Here is a 21,886-nt window from a genome sequence, read left to right as displayed (position 1 = left end):
ATGCTTTAATCAATTAGTTGTGCTCTTATTGGACAAACTATTTCAAGTGTTAATTTTAAATCATTCTAGAAATAACTTTTAATCTTTTATCGAATGATGGATGGATCTTGGAATCCAAATGCGAAGGGACTAAGCTCATTTTCTGGTGATGTTTCTACTTAAGCTCATGCATTCCAAATGACATATTATCAAATGGGATTCTCTTTTTATTTCTCTTCTTAATCTTAACTGCATTCCTAGTATATTTGACCCATTACTAACAGGTGTAATTACGATATTTTAGGCGATAAACATTAGAAACCTAGAAGATGGCCCGTATTAGTAAGAAAGAATTACAATGAAAACACGCGTCCATTGCAAGATCAAAGCATATAGAGTTGAACTTAAATTCAACTAATAATGTAAGATAAATAATTATTAAATTATTTCTCCTAATTCAACAGCTGACATTAAAAAGTATTAAAATAATTAACTGAAAGTACTAGTTGCCTTTTTAAATAGTAACAATAAATTAGTCTTATTCTATTTCTCTTTTTTAGCAGTTATAAAAATAAGTAATAAAAAAATACTTAAAAACTAGTTTACTTACAGATTAATTTAGCCACATATGGAAAATATCTTTTTAACTTATGAACATATAATTTTTTTTAATAACTAATTAGTCTGTACCGAACCATTGTTAATTGTTAATAATATAATTCGGTCTAATTTTGAACTAAACGGCGTGGAGTCTCTCGCCTCGGATTCCAGAGTGAAATTTCCTTGGACTTAAAATGGTCGTCGACGTCAGCAAGTATAGTACACACTAAGCCTCGGATACCCCTCGGGCTCTCTCAACTCGATGCTCCCATCTGTAGCTCGCACCGGGCCCACCTCAATCTCCGCTCTCACCCTTCTTTGTCCAAGCTCTTTCTTAACTCGTCTCTTTTCTCTCTCTATACAGTGAGCGCCCTGCTCGTTTGAAATGCATCCCATCTCCACATTTCAAACGATTCTTCTTTCACTCCTCCTCGTCTCATCTCCCGATCTCGGATCCTGAGGCAAAGGCCTACATCCCTTTCTCCGCGATGGCGGCGGCTGCGGCTTCGTCGTCGTCGGCTGACGCCGGACTCCCGAAGGTGGAGGCGGCGGGAGGTGAAGGGTCGTACGACGGCGGACGGAGGGGAGCGGATCAGGTGTACGTGGCGGGGTTGAAGAAGCCGAGGAAGGAGAGGGTGTGCACCGCCAAGGAGCGGATCAGCCGGATGCCGCCCTGCGCCGCTGGGAAGCGCAGCTCCATCTACCGAGGCGTCACTCGGTATTTATCCCTCTTCACCTCTTTCTACTATCTCCATTTCTTGATCTGTTTGATTTCGTTTGTGAGCATACCGATTAGTCGGACGGTTGGGGTTGTGATTTTAATCTTGGATGCTGTTAGAATGCTTGATTGGGGAATAGATCACTTGTCTTAAACATTATTTTATTGTTGCTTTTATAAATGCATGCTATTTGATTCACACTATACTGTTGTGCAGATTTTTAGCTTATTATGTTTTTCTTGATAAATTTGACTATTGTTCAACTTTTAGTATCTTTGTATTGTAATTTTCTTTGTTATGCCCTGTTTCACTCTGCTAATTTGTAAGTTGATGTGGACATAGTATAGTTATTCTGTTATTTTTCTGCCTTTCTATCATAAGTTGTCCTTATAAACTATTTAGGGATGAATTACGTTGATTATAATGTATTTTGTTAAATTCATGGTGGGATCACATCTTCTTTTTACAATCTATATGTTGTGTGATAGGCATCGGTGGACAGGTCGTTATGAGGCTCATCTTTGGGACAAGAGCACCTGGAATCAGAACCAAAATAAGAAAGGGAAACAAGGTAAACATAAGAATCTTTTATTCAAACCGGCCATTCTATATAGCTGATGCCTATCTGCTCAATGCCCACAGAAGTATTAATTGCACCAAGTTTTATACATTTTGGTATTGCCAAGATGGTCTCTCGCATAGGCTTATCCAGAGCATTTGATGTATCAATTTCAAGAAATTTATCTACCGGTGAAGATTCTTCAATTTGATTCTCCTTAAACATCTGACACAAATTTTCTTCATTTGCATGGACATCTATTGTTGCACGAACTGGCTATCCAGTATATTTAGGTATGGAACAACTTTTATTAAATGTTTTAGGTACTTGCTTTTGCTGTCTTTTTAAAAAGTTCATTGGAGAGTTCTTTTTTGTCTCATTTTGCTTATACACTGTAGGTGCATATGATGATGAGGAGGCTGCAGCTAGAGCTTATGATCTTGCAGCTCTGAAATATTGGGGTGCTGGGACACTTATTAATTTTCCTGTGAGAAACATGTACATCTAACAATTATTATTATTAGTATGTAGTTTTTGATTTAATGTTTAAACTTTTTGTCCGCTTAGAATTGTCCATTATGCTTTTCTGTAGATTCACTAAGAGTAGTGCTATACTTGAGTGACTTGCATACATGCTTCTTGAGTGACTTGCATACATGCTTCTTGAGTGGCTTACATACATACTTGAGTTGAATACTTGAATATCATGCCCAGGGAGATAACGAACCAGCATGTTTCGACAGGAATACTACCTGTCAAACTTTTTATTATCTCAAAAGAGCTGTCATATTATCACAATTGTTGTGGAAGTTGGAAAACAGCAAAACATGTTCTGCTGCCAAATATGAATCTTAACTTGATGCATAATGAATCTAATCTACTCAAGTGTATGTGCTGTCTAAGAACAGCACATACTACTGATTTTAACTACCTTATATTAGATCCAACAGATAAAACTATAAAAGAAACATATAAAACCACGTGATTACTTGATATTTAGCTTGCAATTTCTGGGATTTAGCTATATGCTGGGATGAGTATCATATGATATATAATTAAGTCTTGCAATTTTTTTCCTGCCCATAGTACTGACAGTGCTCTTCATAACAAATTACAGAATATCAACCTGGTATCTTGAGCATTCTCTTTACTACTTTGGCACTTAATTTGTGTAAAATTGAATTGCTAAGATTATTTGAAATCTAGGGCTACACTCAGAAACAATGGCAGGATCTCTTGTTGTTGGTGTCAGTTTTTCGTTAAAACCAAGGCTATCGTGATTGCTATAGGTGTAGATTTGGAGGAATTCTTGTTCATTGCTGCATGCTTGATATAATGGAAGATTTCAGAATGTATACAATTCTTAATTTACAGTTATTGGGGTAGAGATGCATTCATATTTTTAATGCACAGAGTGAAAATGCAAAAGATTTGTCCTGTGTTCTTGCATCTTTATGTTTTCCTAATCACAAATAGTTAGCAGTTATGGAGATGTTAACCTTGGACCTACAGATTGTTAGGAAGAATTTTTATTGGTTTATATATTTCATGTAAGGTCAGATTTGTTCTAGCGTATGTCTTGCAATGCATATTTTTATATTTTCTTATTTTTTCAGGTCAGTGATTATGCAAGGGATCTGGAAGAGATGCAAATGGTTTCAAAGGAGGATTATCTTGTGTCTCTTAGAAGGTATTCATCATTATCGGTAATGGAAATGTGTTTTTTGACGCTTATCATTTTAAGGACTGAAAACATGTCGTCGGTGTTGCAGAAAAAGCAGTGCTTTTTCGAGAGGTTTTCCCAAATATCGTGGACTTCCTAGGTATGTGTTATTAGGTAGGCTGACTATATATCATTCATGTTTCTCTTGAATAGTGTGAGCATTTTTTCTTACATTTCAGCAAAATGACATGTATGTATGCAGAAAAAATATTTAATGAAGTCCATGCTATCTTATACTCAGAACTGTTATAGTATGAATAACATCAGAATTACTTAGATAAGATAGCTTTCTTTATCTTGAAATCTTGACTTTATTGACATAGTCAACCCCAAAAAGAACAGTTATGCTAGAGACAGCTTTAGCAACCTCTAGATTCTGAAATATCAGTATTGAGATTCTTTATCTTTCTACTTTTATTTTCTAATTTTATACTACATTTTTGTGTTTTCTCAGGCAGCCACAAAGTTCACGATGGGATGCATCTTTTGGGCAGTTACTTGGTAATGACTACATCAACAATTTGAATTGTAGTAAGTCCACAAAATTTTTGATTGAGATCAGAAGACTTTCTAAAGATCTTATGTTCAAAGAATAATATAGTGGATGGATGACTGTTGCTCCTTTTTAAGGTACCAGTAAGGATGCGGCTATAGATGGAAAATATGCTGGGGCCTTTGGTCTAGAGAGGAAAATTGATTTAACAAATTATATTAGGTGGTGGCTGCCCAAGAAAACACGCCAATCAGAATCATCTTCAACTGCAGAAGATGTTGCCCGTGAACTCCGAAGCTTTGAATGCTCAATTCCACCCACTGAGCCATACAAGATGCCTTCTCTGGGTCTTCCACGGAACCTAAAGCCTAGTTCAGGAGGCTTGTCTGCTTGCAGTATTTTATCACGGTCTGATGCCTTCAAGAATTTTCTGGAGAAGTCATCCAAATTGTCAGAAGGCAAGGATGGTAATCTTAGTAAAGAGATAGACCATGGGAAGTCAGTTCCTGCGTTATTTTCTGGTAATGGGATTGATAGATCAGTAGTTAACTTTCGCTCGAGTGAATTACCGGTCCATAGACCCCCTTACCCGTTGGCTCCTCTTCTCTCAACACCATTGAGGAACAGCTGGAATCCTGTTGATCCTGTTGCTGATCCTCTCTTCTGGAGCAATCTTGTTTCACCAACTGGACAAACTTTGGCAACATCAGTTATGTTTCTGTCCACTGATTCTCTTCTTTTTGATAAGCTAAGGAAACAAAATTCATTTTCATAATGCATGCTTCTTAGGAACCTTCTTTTCCATTTCTGCAGCTAGGGAAGAATGAAATCAGTTCAAGTTATTCATACCAATGCCAGGACTGAAGCACAAAAGTTTTGGAAAGTCACATGAAGCAGTGAAATCCGAATGTCTTCGTACCCCGGTTTTAGTTTTCAGGTGCATTGCATAGAAGCCCCGGTGAATGTGAATGCCACACTTCTTTCAAAAGCATGTCTATACTCAGACTCTTCTAGAAGGTCAACCTTTTAAACTACACGATCAATAAGTTCGCCTCATACTACAATTCAGACAGAATTCATCTCTCAGTACTATAGTTGGATCAAGACACTACCAAACAACAAAAGATGAATTTACTTATGTATGTATGCCGAGAATTTACCTACCAGATGATATGTTGCTAGAAAATTCACTTCGTAAATCCCAATGTATGTTAGTCTGGTTTCTCTCCTAAGTGAATTAAACTGCAGCATCTGTGTAATTATTCGCAGTCTAGCTTCAACTTTCTGAAGGGCATAGAAGGGCCCTGCTCAAGTGCAACGATCACTCCTTTGGAACGCTAAGCTGTTTTTAAGTTTTTGCTCAACTAGTTTCTCCAAGTGCTGCTTCTTTCAACCAATATTGCTTGTGGATTTCAGGCATACAGGTTGTATATAAAGTTTCAATAAGAATTTAGGGAGTTGGCACTCAAGCAACATCCCCCTAGATATAAAATGATCAGGGTTCCTTTTTGGTTGGTTCCCTTTGAGAATATCGATTAATCCAATCTCGCTGACGCCGACTAATTTTCCAACAGAGTAGTAAACATCATTTTGGGAGGGGGGTAAAAGACCACGGTAATCCGCCTACCCGTTTTAATCGGGCCCGGATCCGAAAGGTAATAAAATACCGGATACTTTCCCAGTTTGGAAGCTATAGAATGGACCGACTCTAACTAATCGTGCTTCCTTCCATTAAACGGCCCTTTGGTCCTGTAACTTTCCATCTCCCAGAACTTTATATAAACCATAAACCCTAAACCCCACGAGAGCCAAGAATCCATTTACTTGGACGACATGAAGAGGAGGAAACAGGAAGAAGAACCCCCGGCCATGGCGGTGGAAGCCCCTGCCGATATGGAAGAAGACGAAGCCCAAGAAGAAGAATCCAACACTCTCCTCCTTCCCCAAGATGGCTCCGGCGACGTCTGCAAAGCCCTGATGGACCGCTACGCCAAGTCTTCCGCGCCGCATCACCGCCACCTCTGCGCCGCCGCCGCCGCCATGCGCTCCATCCTCCAAGAAGAATCCCTCCCCCTAACCCCTCCCGCCTACTTCGCCGCAGCCATCTCCGCCCTCTCTTCGGGCCCCTCCGACCCCGGCGCCGCGGCGGCCCTCGCCGCCTTTCTCGCCATCCTCCTCCCCGTAGTGCCGGCATCTTCCTTGCCCCCGCCCAAGGCCAAAGACGCGGCTTCTGTGCTCGCTGGATTCTTGGAGGACCCACCAAAGGGTGGGTTGGCCACCGGGACCGCCAGATCGGTGGTTAAGTCGTTGGGGTTTTTGGCGCTGCGTGTAGATTTGGAGGATTGGGGAGCCGTTGAGTTGCCCCTTGAGACGCTTCTTGGGTATTCTGTGGATAGGCGCCCCAAGGTAATGCACGGTTGTTGTTGTCTTTTGGATTGAGATAATTTGACCGGTTAATGTGTAGACTGACAATTCTTGCATCAAGTCATTATTTTGTTGTCTTGCATGCCAGAAAAAAAAAAACAATCTCAGATTTCCTATGGCCCTTGATTGCTAACAATGAGATCCATGAGGATAGAAATTTTTGTCTTTAAACAATCTTTAGATTGTCATCAGTAGTTTCTAAGTTATGGGTAACGACAATGAGGATTATTGTCTTGAAACCCTTTGGTCATTTCTATTAGTTAACAAATTATAATTAGGAGGTCCTCTATCCCTCAACAGTTGGTTACCATGATTTCCATCTTCTCTATTATCTCGAGGCATTCTCATTTGCTTCTGTGTTAGTGTTAATTCTTCTTTACATATTTGTCATATTTGTGACCTCAATAAAGAATTGATAGTGAGGATATCTAAATTTAGGAGCTGCTAATTCTTGCTGCAGGTCCGGAGATGTGCTCAAATTTATGTGGAGAAGATCTTTAGGACATTAAAGGGTTCTGATATTGTCAAGAAGGCTAGTGAAGCCATGCTTCATATGTATGAAAAGTACATTTCTTTGGCCAGAGAACTTGGCTCAATTGAACTTGTAGGCATGCATAAGAGTAAAAAGCTGCCAAATCCAGAGGATACAGAAATCCTCCATATGCTAAATATCTTGAAAGCTTTGGTACCGAACCTCTCTAAGAAAGTCAGGATGAAGATCTTCTCTGAAGTTTATAAGCTCTTGGGTTGTCATTTCTTTGTGCTAACAAGGCATATTCTCAAACTTATTGAGGCATTGTTGGAGCACATAGATATAAAATTTCTTGATTCTGAATCAGAGAACTTTATTTCTGCTCTTACAGTATATATATCTTCTAAGAAGAATCCTGTGGATACGATCATAAGTACATCAGAGTTACTGAAAAATTGCTTGAAGAAGCTTGATAGTACACAACCAAGCAGGTGGATACAAACTCTTCCTCTAATTGTTCTAGCAGTTGCAGGTTTGTTTATGTTCTCTTGCTCTATGATAAAGTGGTGATCACTGATATGCCATTTATAGGCTCATGTTTCATGAGAAAAAAAGAGTTAAATAGGAAAACTCATTAAGATGCTTTTCATTTTCTTTAAATTCTGAACATCCTTTAACTTATACGAATAACACTGTCTTTACGGATTAATTTTCTTTCACCTAATATTTGGATCATATCTACAATTACAACTTGGAATTTATTCCGATAAAAAGTTATGTTTACTCACTTTACTGTTATTTATTGACAATTTGATTGCTTGTATAGTACATATCAGAAAAACATTGTGCTTTTCTAGATCACTTGTTGAGTATCAGTACCCTTCATATAATTACTCTTTTTCTATTTTTCTACGTGGGTATTAATCTAGAGGTATCATAGAGCACATGAATGCTTCAACAATACTATCTTTGTGGTTATTAATTGAATTACTCTTGACTTACTAAGCATTTTCTTAACTTGATTGACCCCTTTTGCATATTCAATGAATTTTCCGTAGGCTATCACAATATAAGATTATACGTGATCTAGCTAAAGACATGGACACATGGTGCTCTAAGGGCTTGTTTGGTTGAATAATGACTTTTTTTTATGAATTAGGGATATCTTATTCATGGTTTGTAGCTAAAAGCCATCAAATCTGACATTACTAATACTATGGTTAACGTGCCCATGATGTTACTAATACTACAGATACTGAACTTCTTATCCTTGTTTTCTTATTCCAACTTAGAGTTGGAATAAGGAAGATGACCCTCTCTCCTGATATCCTAATAGTGCAACCAAACAGACCAAAGCTCTCTTTCTAAACTATGGATAAAGAAATGAGTATAACACTACTAATGAATTACCATATTCTTCAACCAAATGAGGCCTAAGTCCTGTGCAAGTGGGGCAACAAGACATAATCAAAGAGATTTGTTGGATGAGACTTAGAGCTCATGACTTGCGGTCCTATATCCTGTAGGCAGACCTGCAGGTTATGAGTGTTCTGTTTTGATCCTCAATCTCATATTTGAGTCCCTGTTCTTGATTTTGTTTTAAATGCTGCCCAAAACATTATGTTTCAAACACAGTGAGCATCGCTTAGTTTATCAACAGGGTTGCAGATTTGTCCTTCCATTTTTTGCTTATGAATTATTTGTTTGATGATTAGAATGCTTTCATGCTTCTGGAATTTTGCAGGAAATTTTTGTTCAGATGCCAATTCTTCTAAAGATGCTGCCTCTATCCTGAAAGAACTGATTAGCTTCCATATTAACCAAAGTATATTCATGACTGCTGCAAATCAAACATGCAATTACGAACATCTCCCTGAGGCAACTGCAATTGTATCCATCTGTTCATCATTTTATGAAATACTCAGCACTTGTGATCTTCCTTCGGAGAATATATTGACAGTTCTCTCAATGTTATTCCTCAAACTTGGTATGTTACCATTGTACACAAGAAAATGATTCTTTATAAATGTGCGAACTTATTCAAGGAATATATTAAGTGTTAAATATGACAGGCTCTTGTTTCTAGCCATTTTGTGTTGTTAGAATCAACTTTATTAATTTTATTTCTGTTTCATAATATTTTGTGTAAGATTTTTTTTTTGTATAGCTATTTTTTTAGCTTTATGGATAGCTCACTACATTACGTATACTGTTCTATGATTTCAGCTGAGGTGTCTCAAACATGAATTGAGTTGTATGCCTGCATATTGTAATCTTTAATTTGCTAGAATTTGCCATTGTAGTAAGTTTTCTGAGGAAAAGGCAATAGGGAGGAGTCTGCATGCATTTACTTTTCATGTGATGCATGTTATTCAGAGGCGTGTTGTGATGACAAACAAAATGGTGGTAATCTGTTCCACTAAACATTTTTTGCAGGGGAATTCTCATATTTCTTTACGAAGGACATTCTGCTTAAATTATCACGATGGGCAATGAATCTTGATGAGAAAAAGGGAATAATGAAGCATGTAAGTTAAAGTTTCAGTTCTTTATCCCTTTTTCACCTATTATTAGCTATTGCTTGCTCTGGCATTATTTGAAAGCTGTACAAGCTTGAATAACTCATGAAAAAAGATAATGGAATCTTAATAAGTTTCTTTTGCTTCTGCCTCCAGCATTCAAAAGCTATTGCTTTTGTCACTGCATCTTATGAACCAACTCTCTTACCCAGCCTACACCCTCTTGTCACATTGGCTGACTCCATACTGTCCCTCTATGTTATCTTCAGTAGTCTTTTAGACCATCTTATATGATATTTCACATCATAACTTTGCTCCTAGCTTTCAGAATGCAGTTATTTGTTTTCCTGTTCAGTGATATTGCCAAGTGATTCCAACTTTATCATCTCAGTTACACTTAGTCTCTGAACATGTTATCTAGTGGCTTAATGTTCTTGCTTGGTAATGATGGCTCGGCTTAGCCACACCCAAGTATTAAATGTTCCACTTGAATTGAGAGTTAAACTACAATCAGACCTATCTGTTTTGACCATCTATTTTGATATCTTTACTGATCTCCCTGTCCCAGTGGAACAGCAATTATGGTTGGTAGAATCAGTTCATGTATTTAGTTGGCATCACCACAATTTTTTGTTTTTTAATCCTTTGCTTAGGTATACAAACATAATGAGAGTCAAAACAAGGGGATGAAACAAGCAAACATTTTACCTTTTACAAAGTTTAGCTTTCTTGTTTCCCCAAATCGATAAACAGGCAAGGAAGTAAATTAGGTTCACTGTGGCAGTTGAGCAATTTGTGTATGCTTTCTTTTTTTTCCTATTTTTGGCAAAATATGTAGTATATTGACAATTTCACTGCTTTAAGTTTTTCTGACCATCATCTATTTTATCTTTTTTGCAGATTCAGGAATGTATAGGTTGTGCTGTAATTGCTATGGGACCAGCGAAGGTTCTTTCGCTGCTGCCTATAACTCTTCATCAGGACCAGTTAACTTGTTCAAATACTTGGCTGATACCAATACTAAAAAAATATACAATTGGGGCTTCATTGCAATTTTTCATGGAGCATATTGTGCCCCTTGCTAATTCTCTCCGAAATGCGTGTAATAAAGGTATTGATTTAAACTGTGAATTAAGTTTAAACCTTTTGCATTCAAGGTAACAATAATGCACATCTTCCCTTTTTATGTTTCAGTTATGAATGTATCAAAGAAAAAAAACCTCCAGTCCTGTGTCAATGGCCTGTGGAGTTTGCTTCCTGCATTTTGCCACTATCCAACAGATACATCTCAGAATTTTGAATCTTTGGCCAAGCTGCTCGTAGTAGTTCTCAAAGATGACCCATCAATGCATGAAACAATTGCCACGGCCTTGCAGGTTTCGCTTTTCCATTCTAGCATCATATCTTTTATGATTTGCACTATTTTTCAATTTATTGCTTCTATTTGTCAATAGAAGTGTTATGCGCTGTTGGATCTTATTATTGCCATAATTCAATTTCATTTCTTTCATAATATTTTTTTTTTATCCTCTCAGGAACTTGTAAATGAAAACAAAAGCTTAGTCAGTGGAAATCAAGATATAAGCATGCATGCCAGACTTTTGACTAACTTATTTGCTCAAGTAAATGATGTTGAATCCCAAAATTTGCCTTCTTATTTCTCAAAGAAATCTGCGCGTAAGAACATGAAGGCCCTAGCTTCCAATTCAATGGATTTAATATGGGCTCTTATTGATGCATATTGTGATTCTCCACCTGATAAGCGTTCTTACTTGAAGGTACACAGCTCTCGTCCCTTGGTTTACTTGGACCTTAGCCTCTTGAATGTATCTTTTATTTTGCTAGTGGTCTTTCTTCTCTCTTTCTGTCTGTGAAAACTGGCATAGAGATGAAACTAAAGACTTCAACAAAACATATGTTATCTTAGATTACATTAGACTATATGTTAATTTCTACTATGGTAAAAGGAACACTTTATAAGGAGGCTATAATACCAATCATGCTTTATGAATCAAATTGTTCGACAACTAGGAGACAACATGTGCAAACATTGAGTGAAGCAGAGATTTGGATGCTGAGACGTATGTGTTGGTTATTATGAGGATAGACTATAGAGAATGAACAACTTAGGATTGTCACCTAGACTACTTGAGAATTGATTGAGATGGTTTGGACATATGATTGGGGAATTATATAAATCATCAATAAGGAGTAATTTTACTGAAATTGAAGATGCCTTGAGAGGTAGGTGAAGTTCAAATGTGACGTTGGAGAAAATAGTAAGAAAAGACATGATAACACTTAGTTTAACAATGAAATTCATACAAAAGTTAGTTGTATGAAAGAAAATGATCCATATCGCTGGGCAAAAGTAGTTTCGAGTGTCAATAAAAAATGAGTTTCCTTCCATCAGGAATGCATCTTAACTAACTTCTTTGTCTTTTAATTAGATTCTCACAATTTCACAGCCTCACAGGTGTAGATTTGTGTTTCTATTTATTCTTGCATAACAAGTACTTGATGCTAACAATCAACCGACACTTAGTGCTATGCATGGTTTATTACAGGATGCGCTGAAATGTTTGGCTTCAGTTATTGGGAGTGCAAATGTCCATAGCTTGTTTCTTTCATTGCTAGAGAGATTTGATCTAGCAGATAATTCCTTGAAATCTGAGAATCCGGAAATTAAAGCTCATGATGCTGATACAGAGGGAGGAGACACAAGTAAATGGGAAGAGCAGAAAGAAACGAGGTAAGAAACTGAGAATCATTTCGTCATATTTATAAATTACTCTTCTTCTTTTTGCTATAGGTAAGATGTAGGATTCCGAACATGTAATGATTTTAATAGCCTTGCTAGTCTAGAAATTAAGTGAGGGCAGCAGTTAATCATGTTGATTATAAGGCTAATAGGCTGCCTCATAGTTGTACTAGTAGTTCCACAATAGGTAATGGAGAATATCAAATGATTATAGGAGGTTTTATTATGCAGGTGTGTGGTGATGGAGCTTATTTCTGCCTTTGTTGAAGCAGCTGACAGGGATCTGATTAGCATATTCTTTGACTTCATTAGGTGTTCTTTGTTGGTAGCCCTCTGATTACTCTTTCTTTGTGGATATTAGAAATATGTATTTCTCTTTCCTGCATAACCTGTTTTATCCGATCATATAATTTCTGTTTATAGGACGGCGATGATTCTTGTCATGGTGAAGCATACTTTGCTTTAAGCCAAATTTTGAAGGTCAGAAGTGACAAATCTTTTCATGTAGAGCCAGATTATTTCAATACCTTTATTATTCCAAATTTTGTGTTACCAAGCAGGAGCACAGTTGGTTTTGTGTAGCTCGAGTTGATGAAGTAATGGTTCTTCTTCATGCTATAAAGACACCTTTGGCAAGTACAGTTATGAAAAATCGCTTATCATGCTACCAATTTCTATTGGTTTGCATGTTGAAGGTGGGTGACTGCCTGGTATTGTTTTTCAAACTTAGTTTTATCATGACATACATTTTAAGATATTTTTTCAAGCTCAACTTGTCAACTATTTGTGAGTAGCATATTTCATTAATCATATACCCTCAAGCATGGATGCTCGTGCCACGAGCACGGCTCGTGCCGCAAGAGAGAGAGAGAGAGAAAAAAAAGATGAGGCTCACCTTCGCCCTTCACTGCTCGCAGTCGACCAACTATTGCCACTCCCTGCTAACCTCGTCGTCGCCGTTCCATCGTCTCATATTCGCAACTTAAGTTTCTATTTCACCCAACCCAACTAGCCAGGCTAGGGCACCCCGTTGTGTGTGCAATTGGCGGCTCAAGCCCGAAGGTGACAACACGATGATGAGACGACGGCGAACGGCGACGAGGAGGTCGGGGGAAGCAGCATCGGCTAGTCGACAGCGAGCGGCGAAGCTGTTAGGAAAGGTGCCGTGCGGCACCCTTCATGCCACGTGCCGGGACGCCGCCGGCATGGGCATCATTGTCCTCAAGAGTCTCAACTATGCATGAGCTAATACGAATGATATATCTATCACAGGCAGACAAAATCTGCAGTGTGATCTATCTGTAGGATAGCAACCTTCTAGTGTTGCAATTATCACATGATTCTTTGCAAATCCTACCAAATATTTCAGTTGCAGAGTATACATTTCAAATAGCCTAATTCTTTTTTTTTGTATCTGAATTATTTTGCAGATTAATGAGGAGAATATAAATGCAAAAGCTTTCTTCATTCTGAATGAGATTATACTCATACTAAAGGTTGTGTGCGCTCCTGTTCTTGATATTGTTATGATCTTCGTTGCCGTCTATTTTGATTAGTTATACCATTGATAAATATTTTTCTTGTCTCGCAGCTTCTATATTCGCAGACCCCAATTTGTTTATGCACACTCTGAATAGATCTAATATCTAGGTCTAGCCCTCAATTCAATCAATGAATCTGCAATTCACCAAGGTTGCTGTAAATTGGTTGACCATCATCTTAAAGTTTGGACAACTAATGCATGCAATCATGCATTATCTATCTATTTCAATACCTAGTTATCTCAATCAATAAATGATGCAGACTATTTCAACTCTATGGAGAAGCAAGTCATATTGCCCCTATAGAGCTTAGCATCTCTTATTAATAATTTCAGAGCTAGATGTTTGCTCTATGCATAATGACTTGGATGGTGGTTAAGATATGAATATGTAAATTAAACAACATCTGAAGTTGCGACAATTTCCTTACTGTACTTCTATAGTGGTTATCTTTTTATTGCAGTTGTTTTAGTAGATCGTTACCGTTGTGTTCTGGCTGAACTTATTGTATTGAATCTCATTAGGATATTAAGTATGTTTTCTCAGAACCATGAACTCTAATTATAATTGTTTCATATTTTGTTTTACTAAAAATAGTGGATGTCATATCATTACTAGCCTTCTATCTTTTGAGTGGTATGCCATATTAAAGCTATTTATTTTCTTCCTGAGGTTAATATTTGGTTGTTTTATGGGGTTACTGTGCAGTCCAAGAAAGAATCTAGAAAATTGGCATATGATGTACTCCTTGCTACAAGCTGTAGCTTAAAAAACTCTCAATCTGGTGAGATAGAATCAGATCTTCAACGGCTATTTACAATGGTAAGGATGCAGATATGACCTGGTTTTTCTTTTTTGGCTATCATATCATTGCAATTACTTTTAGTTGCAACTCAACATCATCACCATTGTGATCATCTATATTTAAATAGTTATAGCTATCTTTGGTTTCTTTTGTTAGTTCTTTTATCCTTACAAGTTCCCTCTGCTCTGACTATCATCTTAAGCTTGTGTTGGCATAAAGTGCTAATGCTGATTTTCAAACATACTATTGAAACTGAAGTACTACCTAGTATCCAACCTTATTTAGAAGTATATGCAAATATGTAGTATTAACTTGGATTTTTTACTTGAAACCATGTGAAAGTATCCATTTTTTGACAGCTGAACCTATTGATCAATATAATAGAGAAGTCAATATTCTGGATAGCTTTTACTATAATCATGCAAGTGATCTCATTTCCGATATTCATGATTTTGATGAAGTAATGACAACTGAACTCATGGAAGTGCCACCCTGGCACTTTGCTGTCAGCTGTTCCGGATTGATGGATACTCTAACTTAGATTGTGACTATGGGACTCTAGAAATTGACTTACCACTCTCTTGGCACAAACAAACTCGAACAACTAGGCCAAAAGGTGGTGATTTAAATTCAGACAGAGTTCTCTGAATATCCTAGAATGTCATTATGTTGAATTGGGCTCAAATCTATAACTCAGGGCCAAATTAAATTAGCCACAAATCAATCCAGATCCAGATCAGGTTTCTACTTTCAACAGCTCTTATTTTCTACCCTATGATTATCTGAAGCCTCTTCTCTACAAAGCTTCGTCACCCTCTAGCCTCCTTCATTGATGTGTTGGTTAAATAAACAGAGCATCTAATCTATTTGAGACCATTCTATCACCTGCGGAACAAGTTTGATCTAATTATTTTATTTATAGCAATCTTTGCAGCAAATAACAAGGATATTTGACAACTTATAAGATCTCTAAGAGCTGTAATAGACTAAGACTCTTATGCTGGAAAAAGGATATAATTATTCTTGTCTTCTTTTTTATCCTCAGGTAATGGGCTATCTTTCTAGCCCATCTCCTCACATAATCAGTGGAGCAGTTTCTGCACTTTCATTGCTTATATACAGTGATGCAGACTATTGCCTGGCAGTACCAAACCTAATACCATCAGTTTTAGTTTTGCTGCAAAATAAAGCTAATGAAGTTATCAAAGTAAGTATCCATAAAGCTTTTTTACCCCAATATTTATATGTAACCATATGAATTTTCACGTCTTTTGACATGTTATAGGCAGCTTTAGGCTTTGTCAAGGTGTTGGTGTCATCTTTGCGTTCGGACAACCTAACAATGCTGCTAGCAGATATTGTTAATGGAGTGTTGCCATGGTCATCTGTCTCAAAGCATCATTTTAGATCAAAGGCAAGTGCACTTGGGCTAAGCTTTAGTTTATTCAGTTATTGCTTATTAAATCATCATGGTTTACTGTTAAATATTGTGTATACTTGAAATAAAGATGACATTGAATTTACAGGTTGGGATCATCCTCGAAATACTGCTAAGAAAATGTGGTCTTGATGCTGTGGAAATGATCGTTTCTGAAAAATACAAGGGGTTTGTTAGAACTATTGCACAGGTAATGGATCTTTTATATTCACGAAACTGTCAGAGGTTATAAATGTGACTAGTTGCTTTTCTCACTTACAAGCAGTCATGTAAATCAGTAGTCTTCATCTGTCTTGTTATCTTGTACTAGAGAAGTCCCTATATACCAGTTTGTTCTCTTCTAAATTTGACAACTGTTATAGTCTTAGTTGTGCTAGTCTAGTCCTTAAGAGAGCCATATATTATATAAAGGGACAAGCTAATGCACTTGGCTCTTTCTAAGTAGGGTTTCCGAGTAGCCTTATTTTTGTTTCTAAAGATGCTTTTTCTAAAATTTCTACCCATGACCTATTGGATGAGGGGACAAGCCTTTATATCAATCCAACCTTCTAAGTGTACCCTTTATTTCGAATAATTGAATTTAGATGAATTGTTCCAATATGGACGTCAGCATGCAAGGCCTCGAGATTGTCTCATCTGTTCTTCCACACAATACTTCTTAGTTTTCTCCATCGCTATTATTTCCTACAACTATATATGAGTTGTTTGCTATCTAAGGGCCTATTTTGTTGCCTATGTTGACTCCTCTTTTTGGGATAAACCTCTCTTTTGTTCCAGAAAAATGCTACCAAACAAGTGTTATCTCGTTGCTTTTAGGTGGGTTAAAATAACTGAAATAATTCAGCAAGTTATCATATTTTGGCAAATATTCATTTTACCCAAGTCTGATTCCGATTAATTTATGGATTAGATTTTTATTTATGTATTGATTATGGTGTTGTATTATGCCACATTTTGAAAGTTAGATCCACGTAATATATGTACTTAATAATATGCATGTAGTAACAATGTTTTGATATGGGATACCAATCTGTGATATTATCTATGATGGTATTTGTACTGTGTAAATTATGGTTAATTCGCTGAAATTACTTTTTGGGCAGAAATTTGAAAAATAATCATAAGTAGATAATATAATAGTTGTACAATTGAATTACAAATATCTATTTACATTTAAACTAAGGAAAAGGTAATAAAATCGGTCTGGTCATTTTTATCTCTTATTTCAATTATCACTATTATTCTTATCTCTTATTTTTATTCATTATATCATTATATTTATCCTTCTTTTTCCAACCAAACACATAAAAAAAAGGGATAGCACCCACCTTTATCCCGTGATAAGTGTATTATATCTGTACCTCGATTTTTTCTTATCCGGCAACCAAATAGGCCCTGTGATACTCGAGTGGGCTTCTGGTTAAATTTTTTTTGAAGTTGTAGGTGCATTTTTCAAAGTCTGTTAGATATTGCGGTCGTCGCTATCAAGTTGTTTGGGAGATTAGAAGATATTCTTCTTAGATTTAGGTTGGCAGACTTGTCTAAGTTGTGTGCAGTTTCCCTTTAAATTTACTAAATCACTTTTCTGAGGCTGTTGACAATCTCTTAAGAGTCCCCTTGAGTATCTGATACATTATGGAGCTCTATGGTTTTCATAAATATTTCTCAACTTCTAAATGCTTAAATCTGATGGATGTCTTGCATCCGTTCAGCACCATGTTAATCCTTGTCATGACCTTTCTTTTCTTTCTCTTCTATAGTTCTATGTTTGCTCTGACACACTTCACAATATCTTTATTTGCAGGGTCGTCACACTAAGAAGAGTACCGAGGAAGCTGTCGATTCTGGGAAAGCACCAGAATCTACAGATTCTGCCACGAGAGGGTAGATCCATTGATTATATTCTTCGTAAGAACCTGATTGGCTTATTTTCTGAAAGTTACTTACCATAGCATCCTTTATATATGCAGAGGTAAGAAATTGGGTCGTGATGATGTAATTGGTCAAAGGAAGAAGCATTTTGTCGCAACATCAAACACTCGGATAGGGATGGCAAAGAAGCACAAAGGGAGCATCTCCTTGCAGACCAATCAAGCTGCTGGGAAGGGAGGTAGAAACCAATCAGAAGATACTGCCAGTCGAACTAATTCTGAGTTTGTGTTCCGAAAACATCCTAGAGATGATACTAAGAGAAGCAAGAGGGAAAATATTAATGAGAGACAAAAAGTAGGGAAGAGAAGAAAGATTAGAAGGGAAAAATAGTGGCCATATTCTAAATCATACTTCCACTCTTTTAAGTGTTAACAAGCTTACGACTTCAGAGACCACAGAGTGAAAAGGTGGCATGAAGATTCTCTGGTGGTGGTCGACTGCCTTACCATCTTTACCAAAGAGCTGAGATAAGGCTAATATCTCAAACAGGCGACATTTGGTGGTGCGCTGCTTTCTGGTGGGTAAAGCAACTCCACCTTTTCCTTGCTTTAAATATTTAACGAGGACATTTAACAAGGAGTGTCCTCGCTATTGTCATATTCGGCTCTACTTTGTTTACATTGAGTACTGTAGTCTATTTATTCTCTTCATTAAATCTTGAATATCGGCTTTGTGAAACAGCTAAGTATATCGATATGTAATTGCGTGCAAAATCCCTGAAACAGCTTTTTACACTTTGAAGTCAGTGAGAAAGCAATTTTATAGTGAAAATTCGGGGCGTAAAATTCTCAATCATGATTTACTTGGCTGTTACCTACATTCGATGGCTAACCTCAAATAGTAGGGATTAAATCTTGCTAATGGTAGTATTTACTTGCTGCCTGTTTTATTCTTTTGCTTGAAAAGAAGTCCAGTAAGAGAAATAATTCTGATGTAGCCATGGAAGTGATTGTAGGTGTAGCCCCATTTCATGAGGCGATCTCTTCTATTTTCCAGCAACTGGTCTAACACTCTAACTAATGTCTCCATGTAACCGCCCGTAGCAATGACAATGATCAGGTGAGCAGAAAAGAAATATAAAAGAAAAGCCAAAAACAAATGGCATCATAGCCAGTGCGCAACCACAAAGAATGCAGAGCAAATAGTAAAAGCTATGACCATCGTGCGTCATAAAAAAAATCCGGTGCTAATAATGACACATTACACGTTCAGAAGGCAAGGATAAACCTGAAAAATCCAAGAGATATCTGGCGAACGTCCCCTTACATTCTGATCTAATAGTAATTTGTTAGGTTTACAAACTGTTACAGTTTCTAAAAATTGGAAGCCCTCATAGATCTCTTTTGGCTTAAAAAGAGAAACTGCAGCATTGCTGTTTCATTCGGATTCAGGAGAGCCACCCGGGACTAGCTGTAGAAGACAATCACCGATGCTTTAGCAAAGGACAGATGAAGATTATAAGAAATAAGGTTTTGCTTCTGTACTAAGTTCCTGTTTAAATATTTATAGAACAGATATAAAGATCACTCGTGCTGCTCAATAAGTATGAAGACATATTAAAGATTGCATGCATAATCTGTGACCTATCATGTAGAAAGGGTAACAAATATGAAACATTGGAAGCACAGTCAAATGCCTGACAAGATTACAAATAACTATATTACCAGTTACAAGTATACTTAACTAATTGCATAAAAGGATATAGTTTTAATAGACAAATGGAAGAGTGTGAGTTCTTTTTTCTTTATTTTTAAGAGTTTGCTTGTCAGGCTTTTCTGGAACTAGATACCAATTTAAATTGAATAAGATAGTGATCCCTTACAATAGCAATGTTGTTTCCGTTTAGCAGTATTTGATCCAGCTTCGTTATTCGGCGACCTTCAGCTGTGATTTCACTGCAAGAGATACAAAAAGGTGGCCAAATTAAAAATAATATTCAATGTTAAAGCTACACTTAATTATTGATAGCATGCCTTGTATATTGCATCATCAATCCATAAAAACTTAAAAGAACACAAAACATGGTGCATGCCCTGCATGCTTAGAAGAAAAGCCCCTGAACCATTCTTTCACAGGTCCAAACCTTGGAGCAGATTCTGCTACAAGGTTCAGCAGATCCACTCAAATCTTATGCACCAAGGAAACGTCCTACTTCGCTGCATCACAGTTGGATCATAGGTTATGATTTCAAATTTCCACAGTTCCAGGTCTCCTTTAATCTCATCCGAAAACATTTTACAAACACTTAAACTTCATAACCTAGAAAACAACTCTCACAACTGATGGTTCAGAGACTTCTGGTCGTCCTTGATGTTTATTAATAAGCTTACGGATATTGACAGAGCAAAGCAATGATATTACAAGGCATATATCTCAGCATTTTTGAAGATATATAAAAGATAAGAAGAGCATAAGGTCCATATTGAAATAGGTCTCCCATCTTAGAATCCAGATTTTGCCGATACTGAAGCCGGAGGAGAAACAATGCTGTCCTTCCAATTTACTCCAGTAGAAAATAAGGAATATGCAGGACAAATGTATGACGTCTTGAAGGGTTATACAACATTTATGGAACCTCGGATTCCATCAGAAATCCAGATATGCAAATGTTCCCACTGCTATGCAACTTCACACTAAAAAATATTATCCACTTAGATTTTTTTACCACATTTTTATGAGGACAACGCCCAAACTTGTCCAGATTGGTTGGCTACTCATGACAGCTTCTTTGCAGTACCAACTAAGTGAAGGAACGAAAGGTTTCTCCTTTCATAATAAAACCCTAATTTCACAATCAAGTCCACTAAAATACAACAATACTAGAAAGAATACGAGGGGTTAGGGTTTTACTATTCGGTGACATCTTCGAGCACCATGTTGACGTAGACGTCGAATCCTCTGAGAGTCCCCACGAGCTCTTTGTCCCCCTTCATGATCACCCATATCTTCGACCCAATGCACCGATCGATCAACTCTTCAAGATATAATTTGTGCGAAATGATTTTTAATTTAAAACAAAAAATGAAGAACGACTACTACTACTACTACTACTACTACGACGACGACGACGAGAAGAAGAAGAAGAAGAAGAAGAAGAATGGTAGTGGAATCAAAACCTTAACAAGATTAAGTAGCGAAGAACCGAGAGAGGAGAGGTTTACCCGAAGGGAGGAGTTGAGAAGGGTTGCTATGAGACATCGGAGAAGGCGGAAAATTTCTTCGACGGCCTCAGAATTTGACGGACTTATAATGACCGGGCCAGGGTCGGAGTTTGCTTTCTAGGGTTCAAATTGGGCTCAAGTCCAAATCCACTCATAATGTTTTCAGATGACCCCTTCACTGTTTGACCCAAAAATAGGGCTACAATAATCTTAATTTGAACAATATTTAGGATATATTATTAAAATTATATATAATGAGAATTTATTTTCTCTTCCTCCCCCCTCATGTCTAAGGTTTGTTCACCCCTCTTCGCCAATCTAGCTTAAGTCTCACCTCCTCAGAATATATTCTCATTCCTCCTCAGTTTCCGGCGGAGGGAGGTGAGACTTAGGGTGAGATATATTCTCATTATATCTAAGCTTGTCGTTTGCTTTTTTTACTTTCTTCTTTTTGGTTTATAAAGTTGTATGTGCCTAGAAATACAATTTTAATATATTTAAAAAAGCCGTAGATACTTTTGATTTTTAAAGAAAATTAATTAAATGTTAACATTAAATCCACCTCACTCGGAAGTTATCATTACCCAGAAAAGCGGCTTTATTTATTTTAATAATTCGCTTGAACTGGGTGAGAGCAATAGCAACTTCGTACAACTTAGGTTGTAGGCCATCTCCCACTTTACCGAAACGTTCACACTTTTTTTTTTTTCCTTTTAATTATGAAAAAGAAAATAGAATAGAAAAAAATAAACGTTGCACA

At 37.0% G+C, this 21,886-nt stretch overlaps 3 protein-coding genes across 5 annotated transcripts; 2 read left to right on the top strand and 1 right to left on the bottom strand.

Annotated features, from left to right (window-relative positions):
* Positions 1-908: 908 nt before the first annotated feature.
* On the top strand, positions 909-5,385 carry LOC140782989 (AP2-like ethylene-responsive transcription factor SMOS1). Of its 2 annotated transcripts, none has more exons than XM_073129910.1 (9): positions 909-1,297; positions 1,787-1,869; positions 2,142-2,180; positions 2,256-2,344; positions 3,474-3,547; positions 3,630-3,680; positions 4,035-4,111; positions 4,211-4,782; positions 4,887-5,385. In XM_073129910.1, the coding sequence occupies exons 1-9, from the start codon at positions 1,068-1,070 to the stop codon at positions 4,935-4,937; spliced, it is 1,266 nt and encodes a 421-aa protein (XP_072986011.1). In that variant the 5' UTR covers positions 909-1,067; the 3' UTR covers positions 4,938-5,385. The 2 variants fall into 2 exon arrangements, with proteins under 2 accessions (XP_072986011.1, XP_072986012.1); XM_073129911.1 differs by having other exon boundaries at positions 910-1,297; positions 2,142-2,150.
* Positions 5,386-5,777: 392 nt separating this feature from the next.
* On the top strand, positions 5,778-18,736 carry LOC140782038 (uncharacterized). 2 transcript variants are annotated; one of them, XM_073128376.1, is made up of 18 exons: positions 5,778-6,479; positions 6,958-7,501; positions 8,714-8,956; positions 9,406-9,497; positions 10,389-10,599; positions 10,683-10,864; positions 11,024-11,266; positions 12,056-12,240; positions 12,481-12,574; positions 12,673-12,729; positions 12,810-12,944; positions 13,680-13,745; positions 14,499-14,612; positions 15,641-15,802; positions 15,881-16,009; positions 16,122-16,223; positions 17,838-17,917; positions 18,004-18,736. In XM_073128376.1, the coding sequence occupies exons 1-18, from the start codon at positions 5,907-5,909 to the stop codon at positions 18,293-18,295; spliced, it is 3,504 nt and encodes a 1,167-aa protein (XP_072984477.1). In that variant the 5' UTR covers positions 5,778-5,906; the 3' UTR covers positions 18,296-18,736. The 2 variants fall into 2 exon arrangements, with proteins under 2 accessions (XP_072984477.1, XP_072984476.1); XM_073128375.1 differs by having other exon boundaries at positions 12,810-12,959.
* Positions 18,737-19,107: 371 nt separating this feature from the next.
* Positions 19,108-21,296, bottom strand: LOC140781005 (sm-like protein LSM5). The gene is made up of 4 exons (XM_073126753.1): positions 21,127-21,296; positions 20,816-20,939; positions 19,788-19,860; positions 19,108-19,375 (listed from the first exon to the last, which is right to left on the bottom strand). Exons 1-4 carry the CDS (start codon positions 21,161-21,163, stop codon positions 19,343-19,345), a joined length of 267 nt encoding a protein of 88 aa, XP_072982854.1. The 5' UTR covers positions 21,164-21,296; the 3' UTR covers positions 19,108-19,342.
* Between the last annotated feature and the right edge of the window lie 590 nt (positions 21,297-21,886).

This window comes from Typha latifolia, chromosome 2 (genome assembly GCF_019914945.1).
Source record: "Typha latifolia isolate L0001 chromosome 2, TyphaL0001v2, whole genome shotgun sequence".
NCBI lineage: Eukaryota > Viridiplantae > Streptophyta > Magnoliopsida > Poales > Typhaceae > Typha > Typha latifolia.
This window is presented reverse-complemented; position numbering and strand designations above follow the sequence as displayed.